The 15,332-nt window shown below is 46.5% G+C and overlaps 1 protein-coding gene across 1 annotated transcript; it reads right to left on the bottom strand.

Annotated features, from left to right (window-relative positions):
• Nucleotides 1-7,652: 7,652 nt before the first annotated feature.
• On the bottom strand, nucleotides 7,653-9,656 carry LOC147254454 (isoamyl acetate-hydrolyzing esterase 1 homolog). Its single transcript, XM_086215874.1, has 4 exons — nucleotides 9,641-9,656; nucleotides 9,311-9,472; nucleotides 9,113-9,234; nucleotides 7,653-7,829 (listed from the first exon to the last, which is right to left on the bottom strand). Exons 1-4 carry the CDS (start codon nucleotides 9,654-9,656, stop codon nucleotides 7,653-7,655), a joined length of 477 nt encoding a protein of 158 aa, XP_086072000.1.
• Nucleotides 9,657-15,332: the final 5,676 nt, after the last annotated feature.

Below are 15,332 nucleotides of genomic sequence, written 5' to 3'. Positions count from 1 at the left end.
GCATTCCTGTTTCCCTGGGCAGCAAAGATTTCATGGATTTCTTTCATGACAAAATTGTCCTTATTAGAGAGAAAATTCATCTCCTCCTGCCTTCAGCTGACAACATGGCACCTACAACCTCAGAAGCCTCAGAGGCTGCTGGAGGACCAGACATACACTTAGACAGTTTTTCTACTCTGAGCCTTCATGAGCTCAGTTCAATCATTTCCTCCTCTCAACCATCCACCTGTCCTCTAGACCCCATCCCAACTAAGCCTAACTAAGCTAATCCCTCGTTAGCTCCTCTCTCTTAGATATGATCAATGTGTCACTGTTAACTGTTTACGCCCTACAGTCCTTTAAATTTGCAGTAATTAGACCCCTTCTCTAAAAAGCAACCCTGGATCCAGAAGTTTTGGCCAACTACAGACCAACATCAAATCTTCCATTTCTCTCCAAAATTCTGGAGAAAGCAGTTGCTAAACAGCTCTGTGACTTTCTCCACAGCAACAGCTTATTAGAGGATTTCCAGTCAGGTTTCAGGGTTCATCATAGCACAGAAACAGCACTAGTCAGACTTACCAATGACCTCCTACTAGCATCAGATGAGGGACTCGTCTCTGTGCTGGTCCTATTAGATCTTAGTGCAGCTTTTGATACCATTGATCACCACATCCTTCTACAGAGACTGGAACATAACATTGGCATTACAGGAACTGCACTAAACTGGTTCAGGTCATATTTACTAGGTTGATCTCAGTTCGTACTTGCTAATGATAAACCCTCGGAAACCACTGCAGTCACTTATGGTGTTCCACAAGGCTCTGTGCTTGGACCAGTCCTATTCACCCTTTATCTGCTTCCTCTCGGTCACATTATTAGGAATCACTCAATTGCTTCCCAGATCCCGGGTGCTGCTGGAGGAGGCTGCAGACCTGAAGGGGCTCAACCTGCCACCCGTAGATCCACCTGCTCACGTCCCCATCTGTCCATCAGTCTCTTCCCTTCTCTCTCTCTTTATCTCTGTCCAACTCTTTCCTTCTGCATATCTGTCTTCCTCCATTATCTGTCTTTGTCTCTGCCCCGCTCTCCTGCTCTCTTTCCCCCCAACCGGTCAAAGCAGAAGGCCGTCCCCATTGAGCCTTGATCTGCTCGACGTTCCTGCCTGTTAAAAGGAAGGTTTTTGTCACCGCTGTTGCAGGACGTGCTTGCTGATGGAGAATTGTTGGGTGTAAATTGATTGAAGGAGTGTGGTACTAGACCTGCTCTACCTGTAAAGTCTCATGAGATAACTTTTGTTGTGATTTGGTGCTATACAAATAAAATTGACTTGACTTGGTTTTGTCATGAAGGTAGTAGCAGTCGTATCCAAGTATCTGATTACACAATTACAATATCTCTCTAGCCCGAAATTCTTTACAAACCGATTTGTATTAATAAAAGCCAAAAGTATTTCAAAGTAATTGATGACGTTTGTTGGAGATATGCTAACACTTCCCATCCACCACCATTCATTGTGCTAAGCTAAGGGTGGGCCTTAGCTCCCCATATCAAGTATGCAGAGGACAACTTTGCCCCTTTCCCACTGCACCAAAAACGTGGGTCAACACGGGTTTTTCTGCACTCTGTGGGTCGAGTTGACATTTCGACCCACATCGACCAACTCGCCAAGCGACTCGGGTATTTAGCGGCTCGGTTCGCCTGCAGTTCAGGAGAAGCATCAGAATGGAGTAAAAATGGAATGGATACCACTTCAGTCAAAGATGGACAGCTTGTATCGTCCCATGTTTAACGTCCTCTTGTCCCTCCTCAGAATCAAGAAATGCTGAACAACCTCAAGTTGGCGTCCGTGCGCATCGTCAAGCATCCTCAGCTTCCCTCCTCCTCCGCCGGCCAGACCATGCCCTCCTCCCTACTCCCACCGCCTCAGCAGCAGATGAGCAGGGCAAGCGCTCCTCTCGGGGCCAGCAGCAGCAGTACCCTGGCCCCCAGGCCAAGCTACGTTCCCACCCCGGACAGCGCAGGGGGGTTACGGATGGCCACCATCCAGGAGGACACCAGCAGCGGCTCTCACCTGGGAGAGGAGGGCCAGCAGGAAGATTTCACAACCGGAGGAGCCTGCTCGTCGGCTACGGGATCCTCCTACGAGGATCTGACCGAACAGACGCAGCAAGCCAGAGACCGGCGGCCCCTCAAGAGGCAGGAATGCTTTGATACCAAAGAGACAGAGTGCTGAATTCCAACCATCACAAGCACCCTAATGCTTTCGGGAACGTGCACACACATGCAGCATTATGTGCATTTTTCTATTAAGAGCCGTGTCACTGGTCACATGTCTGTAACAGAGCTGATGAGGACACCAGTCCAAGGACCTGATCACCACTGTAGATGAAACAGATTACATGTTGCTGCAGTTAATTGAGATGTGATGTCATATTTTCATGTGCCATTGGTGGAAAAGCCTTTTTCAGTTCAGCAGGTGGGTCCTGGCCCACTTGCTAGCTTTATCTCGGACCAGAACCCCAAACCATTACAATGTCCCCCAGTGGCAGCCTGTTGTATAGATACATGTCAGGGCAACACAGTGCTACAATCCTGATTCAGAACAGAGCATCAGGTTAAAAGCTTCCATCTTGCTTTCCTTCACCCACTAAAAACCTCATATACCAAGTACTGTCTTTAATGGTCCAATATTTGTAGAAATGAATATTTATCATTAATATTAAGTGTATCTGTGTAGAAGGAAACATTTCTGTATAATACAGACTGATGATGATTGTTGTGTCCTGGATCTTTGTTTCATAGCTGCACTTGGAAGGAGTGTCCGTGTTCCTGGAGACTTGTTTTAGAAACCCCTTGACTGTGCCGTTTCATCATTGGCGTGTTGAGTAGATGCAGGCTGGCGTGTTTAAGCATCCATCATTTTTATGTGGACGATTCATACATGAGTACTCGGGAGTACACAGGCAGTAAGTACATCACATATTTAATCATACAGAGGATTTTTCTGTTGGCAGAACCAATCGGGTATCAAATCGATTGTTAATAAAGAACAACAATCAAAAATAAACCATCTCTTTGACATCTACTGAGTGACTGAGACATCTTTCACTGCCCAACAGGACTGAAGTCATTCAGTCGCTCCTGGCAATCTTTTCTCTCCGATTCCCATCAGCTGACTGACATTAAAAAGGCTCTTGAGGAGCAGTCGTACTAAATACGTGATTGACATACTTCAGTTGGACCCCCAGTAATGACAACCACTGAACCTTCTCTGGTTTTGAAGTCATTTCTTCTGCAGCAAGAAGGGAACGTGGATAGCCGGTCCTTCAGGTTGTCCAACAAGCTGCCTCTTGATTTGCTGTGCATGTGCCATCTTGAATCACGCGTCTCGCCGCTGTTGCCTGCTGTGTTTTAACTGCGACGAGTGACATGCTGATGTCTGCTGAGTGGACGTGAAGCGTTACCACCCAGGACTCACCTGTGTTTGTCTGTCAGATGAAGGATGTGTGGATTATTAATGATTCTATGCATAGAAATGTTCTTTCTTGCATCACTCATATGCACCTGTTAATTAAAAAATAAACTTTATCGTGAAATCTGAACCTTTTACGCTTGTTCTCTCCTTTGATGTAACAGGAAATACGACGTAGATGAACAGCGTGAGTGCAGTCCAGTGTCACGTGCTCAGGTTTCTGTACTACAAAGAAGGGTCAAGGGAAAAATAGATGAGATTCTAATCACAACTCTTTGTTCCCTACCACATGAAAATATTAGCATTTGCTTCTATTCCAGCGAGGCCTTTTAAATAATTGGTATGCAGAAGATAAAGTCAGAGAAACATAAATTTTTGCGAGTTAAGGGGCTTTGTTGTCAAATGAATATAAAAACATAACTCAAAGTGACAAATCTGCTGTGCAACATTAAAAGGACAGGTAAGTGTAGCATGGTCTCAAGCAGAGAAGGTCCAGGTATGGCTGAAGTTTGTTAAAACATTCCATAGTTAACTTTTTCCCTGGAGCTCTTCAGAATCTTTCAGGAAATCAGGAATATAATGTTTGTGCGTGCATGTGTGTGTGTGTGTCCGCACTGGGGCCTCTCTGACTTTGACATCAAAGTTCTGACCTCCATCTCTGGCTTTGATCTCCAAATTCTGAGTTCTGAGCTCAGTTGGTGTCAGAGTTCTGTCTGAGATCTCTGCCATGTCTGTGGTTTCATGTTAACCTGTCATCTGTGTGATCTAAAGGGTGATTTTACAAACATATAAAGAAACTCGGCACCACCAGAGATCGTATGAACACACGGCGGCATCAGACACCGAAGCAGCCTTTAAAACAGGATTTCTGCAAACCAAGACAGAACCTGTGTGACAGCGACATGGAGACGGGAACCTTTTTTCAAACTGTGGTCAGAAAAAGACCAAGAGAGGATTCTGAGGATTCAGAAGACGTGGGAACATTTTACCCCCCTGCAAAAAGAGCGAGGACCTCGCTCTTCCTGCCCTGGTGTGACTTCCAGTCGTCTGAGCCTGACGTTCACTGGTGTCATGAGGAGACTGAATGTCGGACTTTGGCCAGGAGAAGGAAGAGGGATGAGTCAGAAGACTCAGACGAGGACGCTCACACACCTCCACTCAAAAGAGCGAGGCACTCTTCATCCCCTCTCCCTTATTGTGTGTCAGTGCCTCCAAGCGTCTGCCAGGCTCCAAGTGAGGGTTCTGGCCTTGTGAAGACACGGACGGAGCAGGGCTGCGGTGTTGTCCGCCCTTCAGTTATCAAGATGGCACCTAAAACTTCCTCCTGCGACAACACCGAGCGCACAGCCACACAAAACAATGGTGACCAGGAGGACAATAACTCAAGTGGTGACCAGGATGGAGCCCCAAACGTTGAGGAGACCAAGCAGTCATTTGTGTTCGGTCAGAACATCAGAGACCGAGCCAAGCTGGATGATCACAGCACAGAGGAGTCCACTGATGACAGTGTGCTTCTGCCAGAAACAAGCAGCAACTATTTCATGGAGTACCTCTCTGCCACCAATGAATTTAATGGAAGCAGTTCCTGTTGGACAACGTCTGGGGACTGGCAGAGTCTCACCAACTGGAAGTCCTCCAGTGAAGGTGAGACAGGGGTTTCAGCTGCCCCTGCTGAGGACAGTAATCCAAGAGGTGACCCAGATGGAAGCCGAAAAGAGACGGAGACCAATGTGTCTTTTGTATTCGGCCAGAACTTTGAAGACAGAGTCAAGATGGAAGAAAAATCAACAGAGGAGTCCACTGATGACAGTGTGCTTCTGCCAGAAACATGCAGCAACTACTTTATGGAGTACCTCTCTGCCACCAATGAATTTAACGGAAGCAGTTCCTGCAGTTGGACAACGTCTGGGGACTGGCAGAGTCTCACCAACTGGAGGTCCTCCAGTGAAGCTGAGACAGAGGTTCCAGCTGCCCCTGCTGAGGACCTTAATCCAAGAGGTGACCCAAATGGAAGCCGAAAAGAGACGGAGACCAATGTGTCTTTTGTATTCGGCCAGAACTTTGCAGACAGAGTCAAGATGGAAGAAAAATCATCGGAGGAATCAACGGATGACACTGTGCCTCCAGAGAGCACAAACTATTTTATGCAGTACCTCTCTGCACACAACCAGCTGACAACAAGCAGCTCAGATGGTTGGGCGAAATCTGGGGGCTGGCAGAGTCTCACAGACTGCAAGTCGTCCAGGGAAGCTGAGACAGAGGTTCCAGCTGCCCCTGCTTCCACAACCTCTCTGCTGGAGTCTGCAGCAGCGTTCATGGAGTCAACGGCCCAGAAGTCCTGCACTCTAGAAGAGGTTGATATGCAAACTGGAGAGGAATCAGAAGACAACATTTTGCAGATGCAGTGCAAACTGTTTGTCTTCGACAAGTCAGGTCAGTTGTGGGTGGACAAAGGCCCAGGGTCCTTGAGGCTAAATGACCTGGTGGGGACAGGTGGAACAAAGCAGTCCCGCCTGGTGATCAGGGCCAACGGCAGCCTGCGGGTGCTGCTGAACACCACCCTTTGGCCCCAGATGAAGGTGGACAAGGACGGCACTAAGAGAGTGAGAATCACTGCCATGGACACAGAGGACCAGAAGGTCAAGGTCTTCCTAGTATCTGGTGTTCCTTATGATGTGGAGCAGCTGGCTACAGGTTTACAGCGCCGAATTTACACCCTCGCTGCCACTGCCAAGGAGGACACAGATTATGACCCTGAGGCTGAGTGGTGAAAGGACACCAGGAAGAACTTCTCCACTCAGGCCCAGGCTGGATTCAGGAGGACATGAGGGCAGCCCTCTAAGAAGCTCCTGATGGCATCTCCACCGACATCCCTGACCAACATGGAGCTCCAGACATGAGAAGATGGGCTCCAGGAAAAAAATCCCCTGTTCAGTGTGCTGGGCTGGGCTACATCTCCTGTTGTTCAAATAAAGACTGGAACAATAAAACTTCTGCTTATTGTGTTGCATTTGTTTTAGCAGTGTGATTTTCCTATTGTCCTATGTTATAGTGAATAAATACACACACACACACACACACACACAGGTTTACCTTTATTACCTTTCTGTTGGTCTAGTAAAGAGTAGAATTAACCCTCTCCTATCCCAATAAGGTGATTTTATTGCTTTTATGTGTGGTTGCTACTCTGTCCAGAAGGCCGACTGAAGGTAAGATGAAGCAGGCAGCTCATGATGGCGCTCTTGTTTGTCTGATTATTAAGACGACCGCCATCATTGAACTACCTTCATGTGATGAATCTGCTGCATTGCTACATGCTATGCAAAATCATTAAGTGGAAGCTTCAAGAATATATACTTTATATCGACCTATAAATATCTACATATGTATGTAGATATTTATACACAAACACATCTATATCTTTCTATAGACAGACAGATGGATGTCGATCTCAGCTAAGTAAAGAAAAACAAGAGTCCATCTCTAGTTAAAAAACTGAAGGTCAGTCAGTTTGGAAAATTACAAAAACTTGAACGTGTCCCCCAGAGCAGTCAAAAAAACCATCAAGCGCTGCAACAAACCGGGCTCATGAGGACCGCCCCAGGAAAGGAGGACCAAGAGTCTCCTCTGCTGCTGAGGACCAGTTCACCCGAGTCACCAGCCTCAGGAATCTCAAGTTAACAGCACCTCAGATTAGAGCTCAGATAAAAGCCACCCAGGGTTCTGGTAGCAGACACATCTAGACACCCACTGAGACTCAGAGGAGACTGAGCCGATCAGGCCTCTGTGGTCCAACAGCTGCTAAGAAACCACTGCTAAGGAAAAGCAACAAGCAGGAGAGATTCGTTTGGGCCAAGAAACACAAGGAATGGACATCAGACCAGTGGAGATCTGGGCTTTGGTCTGAGGAGTCCAAATTAGAGATCTTTGGCTCCACCTGCCGTGTCTTTGTGCGATCGATATTTTTTGTTAGAATGACACCACCTTTCAGACAAAATAATGGTCAATCTGCTGCGCTTTAATATTTGTTAAACCTCTCTTGATTATAAGCTGCTTTGGAGCAGGTGAGAGCAGCGTCAGCTACCATCGCCATGGAACCGCTGAAGCTCGCTGGCCAACCTTCTTCTTAGTCCAGACTTCAGGTGAGTGATTTCTGCTGCAACAGGTCCATCATACAAAGACATTGTCCTCATCCTCCTCACTGGTCACAGAGCAGGCTGGTCTCAGGGCTGCTGGTGTCCACGTCCCCCCAGTAAGGCAGGATGAAGGGCAGGTGGGCTACGCGTCTCTCCAGCAGACCCCACAAGTGCTGGCTCACAAACTGGTTGCCCTTGTCAGAGAAGTGGAGTCCGTCAGACAGGTAGATGGTGTAGTCCTGGAGAGAGTCCACAGGCTGGATTTAGACAAAGCACAGGTCCTGAATATGGAGATTTCTTTCTTTCCACATGAAATAGAGGAACAGCCATTTATGGTCTTCAGTATACTGAGCATCACACACTCTTACATCTGAATGGAGACTTGTTTCCCTTGTATCTTCTTACATTTATTGAAATGGTCTTTTAGTATCTTCCAGTTTGATTGGCGATGTAGAAATTCCTTCTAAAACACAGTTTTATAAACAACAGTTTCCATGTCTGACCCTCCCATTTCCCTCGGCCCAATCCTATTATGTTTGCTCGACACACTCGTTCTTTCTTTATTCCGTGAACTCTTTAACGCTTAATTTGACCCCCTGAACATGCATGAAATTCGCTGAAATTTGGCACGCACGTCCGGTCTGGCGAAAAATTTAATATATTTTTTTTAAATTCCACAAAAACTCAATAGCACCACCTAGGGAGCCAAAAAACTAAAACAAAAACATTGGACCGCTATAACTGCTTCCACTAATGTCCCACAGACATGGGACCAACACCGTTGGACTCGTCTCATCAAGACGAAAAATTCATATGCGCTGACCTCTCACCTATCTACAACAGAATGTCCACAAATTGGACAAAACTGTTCAAAAAAGGACTTTTTTTACTCCCCGAACAAAATCGATCTCCTCCTAAGCCGTTAATGGCAGCGCTTCCAAACTTTCACACACTACTCTCCCAACTGTGCTCTACAAACTGATGTCTTTACATTCCACTTTTGACCAACATATGCAGAGTTATGACTGGTTTTCACAGTAAAACTGCCAAATCCTCCTCTGCTCTCCACTCTGACACAGATGGCAGAGAGCGAGCAGAGAAGGGAGGGGCTCTTAAAGGGCCGGCTCTCAGCTCTGCAGTCACACTGTGCAGCGAACTGAGGCTCGTATCTCCTAAACTACAAGGCCTAGGGATTTGCCGATTACACCGTTGGATTGGGGCTGGTGTCAAGGACGCGGCCGCAGGCCACGCGGGGGATCAGGCCCTAACAACGCTGCTTGCAGCTTCAATTTTATCAGCTGATTGGTTCATTTATTCACCGATGTTTCCTTGAAGAATCAAAAACAAAACCAGAAGTTTCATTCAAAGAAGTTACTGGAGCTCATTCATCTTTTCTGCACACAGGAAGCTGACTTGCTGACTAAAATCAAGCATTCAATCAGAGTGAATTCATTAGAGGCGCACAAAGTGAATGTTCTGTCCCGTCTGTTCTTCGGCTCTTCTGTCCCTTCTAGCAGCCCACCTGTCCATCCTTCTGCATGAGCGTCCACAGGCCCAGGACGTCTGCACCACACTGACCTGCCGCCTGGATGCACGCCTGAGCGTACTGTCCCGCTACGGCGTTGTGGCGATTCAGAGGACTCCCTGGGAGACATGTACACAAGCTCTAATTATCTCTGCAGGTTGATGTGTGAGCCAACAAGGACGGAACATGCTCAACCTTTCAGAACGCACTCCTTCTCCCAGGCTGGCTCGTGGAGAGGAGGAGGGGTGATGAAGATGATTTTATCTACCGATACTCCGGCAGAAGCCAGAAGCCTGGTGATCTCCTTCAGGTTCTCGGAGTACTCCTGCAGAGGAACATGCTGCTGAGGGTTCTTATCTACACAACAGGAAAATCAAAAGGAATGATCAGCTACAACGTCGCACCATGACACTTTTAACACAAGTAACACGCACACACTATTTTTTGGGAGAGCACATTTATACCAGCTGACCGCTAGTTAGCTTAGCACATCTGAATGGTAGTGGATGGTAAGTGTTAGCGTACCTCTGTCATGCCTCATCAAATAGATCCACTTCAGGGTTTTGTCTGTGCAGCAGCCATCATCCTCATCCTCTCAACAAAATCAATGGTTCTGTTTAGTAGGTGGACGTTTAGAGGCGCTGCACAAAATCACTGCACTGGTAAGAGGAGGTGGAGCTGCTGCCATTTTTGACAGACGTTTAGTCATAAATCCCAAACCCAAAATAAGTTTCAATTCATTTGAAAGCCTGATTCTTGGTTTGTCTCGTCCAGCCTCTTATTTATTGTTGTGTACCGCCCTCCTGGTCCTCACTCTGAATTCTCAAGCATTTATATCCAGTTTAGTCCTCAAATCAGATTACGTCATTATTGTAGGTGACTTAAGTATTCATGAGGATGTTGATAACAACAGTCTGTGTGCTGCATTTCTCTCTCTTCTAGACTCAATTGGTTTCCATCAGTCTGTTCATGAACCGACTCACCGTCACAACCACATCCTCCACCTCGTCCTGACGTATGGAATTGAAGCTGAACATCTAGTTGTATTTCCACAGAAGGCGCTTTTTATCAGACCATCAATTAATCACTTCTGAATGAACACTGATCGACTACACTTCACTCAGGAAAACGGTGGTTTCCAGATGTTTATCTGATCAGGCTGTAGCTAGATTTAAGGAAGCGATTCCTTTGGCGCTAAGTTCAGTGTCATGTCCCATTGTTACAGAGGACACTATTGTTAACCTTCGTCCCTCCCAAAGTGACCATTTCATCGATAGTGCAGCAGGCACCTTAAGAACAACTTTGGACTCAATTGCCCCACTAAAAAAGAAATCTATGAATCCACGGAAACAAGCACCTTGGGACGATTCAGAAACCAGACAGCTTAAACAAAACCCCCAGAAGTTAGAGAGAATATGGTGCTCTCCCAAACTGGAGGAGTCTCATATTATCTAGCAAGACAGCCTTAAAAGTTATAAGAAAGCCCTTCGTATAGCGAGAGCAGCCTACTACTCGACACTAATAGAGGAACACAAGAACAACCCCAGGTTCCTCTTCAGTATTGTAACCAGACTGACAGAGAGCCACAGCTCTACTGAACCAAGCATTCCTGTTTCCCTGGGCAGCAAAGATTTCATGGATTTCTTTCATGACAAAATTGTCCTTATTAGAGAGAAAATTCATCTCCTCCTGCCTTCAGCTGACAACATGGCACCTACAACCTCAGAAGCCTCAGAGGCTGCTGGAGGACCAGACATACACTTAGACAGTTTTTCTACTCTGAGCCTTCATGAGCTCAGTTCAATCATTTCCTCCTCTCAACCATCCACCTGTCCTCTAGACCCCATCCCAACTAAGCCTAACTAAGCTAATCCCTCGTTAGCTCCTCTCTCTTAGATATGATCAATGTGTCACTGTTAACTGTTTACGCCCTACAGTCCTTTAAATTTGCAGTAATTAGACCCCTTCTCTAAAAAGCAACCCTGGATCCAGAAGTTTTGGCCAACTACAGACCAACATCAAATCTTCCATTTCTCTCCAAAATTCTGGAGAAAGCAGTTGCTAAACAGCTCTGTGACTTTCTCCACAGCAACAGCTTATTAGAGGATTTCCAGTCAGGTTTCAGGGTTCATCATAGCACAGAAACAGCACTAGTCAGACTTACCAATGACCTCCTACTAGCATCAGATGAGGGACTCGTCTCTGTGCTGGTCCTATTAGATCTTAGTGCAGCTTTTGATACCATTGATCACCACATCCTTCTACAGAGACTGGAACATAACATTGGCATTACAGGAACTGCACTAAACTGGTTCAGGTCATATTTACTAGGTTGATCTCAGTTCGTACTTGCTAATGATAAACCCTCGGAAACCACTGCAGTCACTTATGGTGTTCCACAAGGCTCTGTGCTTGGACCAGTCCTATTCACCCTTTATCTGCTTCCTCTCGGTCACATTATTAGGAATCACTCAATTGCTTCCCAGATCCCGGGTGCTGCTGGAGGAGGCTGCAGACCTGAAGGGGCTCAACCTGCCACCCGTAGATCCACCTGCTCACGTCCCCATCTGTCCATCAGTCTCTTCCCTTCTCTCTCTCTTTATCTCTGTCCAACTCTTTCCTTCTGCATATCTGTCTTCCTCCATTATCTGTCTTTGTCTCTGCCCCGCTCTCCTGCTCTCTTTCCCCCCAACCGGTCAAAGCAGAAGGCCGTCTCCATTGAGCCTTGATCTGCTCGACGTTCCTGCCTGTTAAAAGGAAGGTTTTTGTCACCGCTGTTGCAGGACGTGCTTGCTGATGGAGAATTGTTGGGTGTAAATTGATTGAAGGAGTGTGGTACTAGACCTGCTCTACCTGTAAAGTGTCATGAGATAACTTTTGTTGTGATTTGGTGCTATACAAATAAAATTGACTTGACTTGGTTTTGTCATGAAGGTAGTAGCAGTCGTATCCAAGTATCTGATTACACAATTACAATATCTCTCTAGCCCGAAATTCTTTACAAACCGATTTGTATTAATAAAAGCCAAAAGTATTTCAAAGTAATTGATGACGTTTGTTGGAGATATGCTAACACTTCCCATCCACCACCATTCATTGTGCTAAGCTAAGGGTGGGCCTTAGCTCCCCATATCAAGTATGCAGAGGACAACTTTGCCCCTTTCCCACTGCACCAAAAACGTGGGTCAACACGGGTTTTTCTGCACTCTGTGGGTCGAGTTGACATTTCGACCCACATCGACCAACTCGCCAAGCGACTCGGGTATTTAGCGGCTCGGTTCGCCTGCAGTTCAGGAGAAGCATCAGAATGGAGTAAAAATGGAATGGATACCACTTCAGTCAAAGATGGACAGCTTGTATCGTCCCATGTTTAACGTCCTCTTGTCCCTCCTCAGAATCAAGAAATGCTGAACAACCTCAAGTTGGCGTCCGTGCGCATCGTCAAGCATCCTCAGCTTCCCTCCTCCTCCGCCGGCCAGACCATGCCCTCCTCCCTACTCCCACCGCCTCAGCAGCAGATGAGCAGGGCAAGCGCTCCTCTCGGGGCCAGCAGCAGCAGTACCCTGGCCCCCAGGCCAAGCTACGTTCCCACCCCGGACAGCGCAGGGGGGTTACGGATGGCCACCATCCAGGAGGACACCAGCAGCGGCTCTCACCTGGGAGAGGAGGGCCAGCAGGAAGATTTCACAACCGGAGGAGCCTGCTCGTCGGCTACGGGATCCTCCTACGAGGATCTGACCGAACAGACGCAGCAAGCCAGAGACCGGCGGCCCCTCAAGAGGCAGGAATGCTTTGATACCAAAGAGACAGAGTGCTGAATTCCAACCATCACAAGCACCCTAATGCTTTCGGGAACATGCACACACATGCAGCATTATGTGCATTTTTCTATTAAGAGCCGTGTCACTGGTCACATGTCTGTAACAGAGCTGATGAGGACACCAGTCCAAGGACCTGATCACCACTGTAGATGAAACAGATTACATGTTGCTGCAGTTAATTGAGATGTGATGTCATATTTTCATGTGCCATTGGTGGAAAAGCCTTTTTCAGTTCAGCAGGTGGGTCCTGGCCCACTTGCTAGCTTTATCTCGGACCAGAACCCCAAACCATTACAATGTCCCCCAGTGGCAGCCTGTTGTATAGATACATGTCAGGGCAACACAGTGCTACAATCCTGATTCAGAACAGAGCGTCAGGTTAAAAGCTTCCATCTTGCTTTCCTTCACCCACTAAAAACCTCATATACCAAGTACTGTCTTTAATGGTCCAATATTTGTAGAAATGAATATTTATCATTAATATTAAGTGTATCTGTGTAGAAGGAAACATTTCTGTATAATACAGACTGATGATGATTGTTGTGTCCTGGATCTTTGTTTCATAGCTGCACTTGGAAGGAGTGTCCGTGTTCCTGGAGACTTGTTTTAGAAACCCCTTGACTGTGCCGTTTCATCATTGGCGTGTTGAGTAGATGCAGGCTGGCGTGTTTAAGCATCCATCATTTTTATGTGGACGATTCATACATGAGTACTCGGGAGTACACAGGCAGTAAGTACATCACATATTTAATCATACAGAGGATTTTTCTGTTGGCAGAACCAATCGGGTATCAAATCGATTGTTAATAAAGAACAACAATCAAAAATAAACCATCTCTTTGACATGTACTGAGTGACTGAGACATCTTTCACTGCCCAACAGGACTGAAGTCATTCAGTCGCTCCTGGCAATCTTTTCTCTCCGATTCCCATCAGCTGACTGACATTAAAAAGGCTCTTGAGGAGCAGTCGTACTAAATACGTGATTGACATACTTCAGTTGGACCCCCAGTAATGACAACCACTGAACCTTCTCTGGTTTTGAAGTCATTTCTTCTGCAGCAAGAAGGGAACGTGGATAGCCGGTCCTTAAGGTTGTCCAACAAGCTGCCTCTTGATTTGCTGTGCATGTGCCATCTTGAATCACGCGTCTCGCCGCTGTTGCCTGCTGTGTTTTAACTGCGACGAGTGACATGCTGATGTCTGCTGAGTGGACGTGAAGCGTTACCACCCAGGACTCACCTGTGTTTGTCTGTCAGATGAAGGATGTGTGGATTATTAATGATTCTATGCATAGAAATGTTCTTTCTTGCATCACTCATATGCACCTGTTAATTAAAAAATAAACTTTATCGTGAAATCTGAACCTTTTACGCTTGTTCTCTCCTTTGATGTAACAGGAAATACGACGTAGATGAACAGCGTGAGTGCAGTCCAGTGTCACGTGCTCAGGTTTCTGTACTACAAAGAAGGGTCAAGGGAAAAATAGATGAGATTCTAATCACAACTATTTGTTCCCTACCACATGAAAATATTAGCATTTGCTTCTATTCCAGCGAGGCCTTTTAAATAATTGGTATGCAGAAGATGAAGTCAGAGAAACATAAATTTTTGCGAGTTAAGGGGCTTTGTTGTCAAATGAATATAAAAACATAACTCAAAGTGACAAATCTGCTGTGCAACATTAAAAGGACAGGTAAGTGTAGCATGGTCTCAAGCAGAGAAGGTCCAGGTATGGCTGAAGTTTGTTAAAACATTCCATAGTTAACTTTTTCCCTGGAGCTCTTCAGAATCTTTCAGGAAATCAGGAATATAATGTTTGTGCGTGCATGTGTGTGTGTGTGTCCGCACTGGGGCCTCTCTGACTTTGACATCAAAGTTCTGACCTCCATCTCTGGCTTTGATCTCCAAATTCTGAGTTCTGAGCTCAGTTGGTGTCAGAGTTCTGTCTGAGATCTCTGCCATGTCTGTGGTTTCATGTTAACCTGTCATCTGTGTGATCTAAAGGGTGATTTTACAAACATATAAAGAAACTCGGCACCACCAGAGATCGTATGAACACACGGCGGCATCAGACACCGAAGCAGCCTTTAAAACAGGATTTCTGCAAACCAAGACAGAACCTGTGTGACAGCGACATGGAGACGGGAACCTTTTTTCAAACTGTGGTCAGAAAAAGACCAAGAGAGGATTCTGAGGATTCAGAAGACGTGGGAACATTTTACCCCCCTGCAAAAAGAGCGAGGACCTCGCTCTTCCTGCCCTGGTGTGACTTCCAGTCGTCTGAGCCTGACGTTCACTGGTGTCATGAGGAGACTGAATGTCGGACTTTGGCCAGGAGAAGGAAGAGGGATGAGTCAGAAGACTCAGACGAGGACGCTCACACACCTCCACTC

Source organism: Aulostomus chinensis, chromosome 10 (assembly GCF_037954235.1).
Source record: "Aulostomus chinensis isolate RoL2024-O1b breed Wild chromosome 10, RoL_Achi_v1.0, whole genome shotgun sequence".
Classification (NCBI taxonomy): Eukaryota; Metazoa; Chordata; class Actinopteri; order Syngnathiformes; family Aulostomidae; genus Aulostomus; species Aulostomus chinensis.
This window is presented reverse-complemented; position numbering and strand designations above follow the sequence as displayed.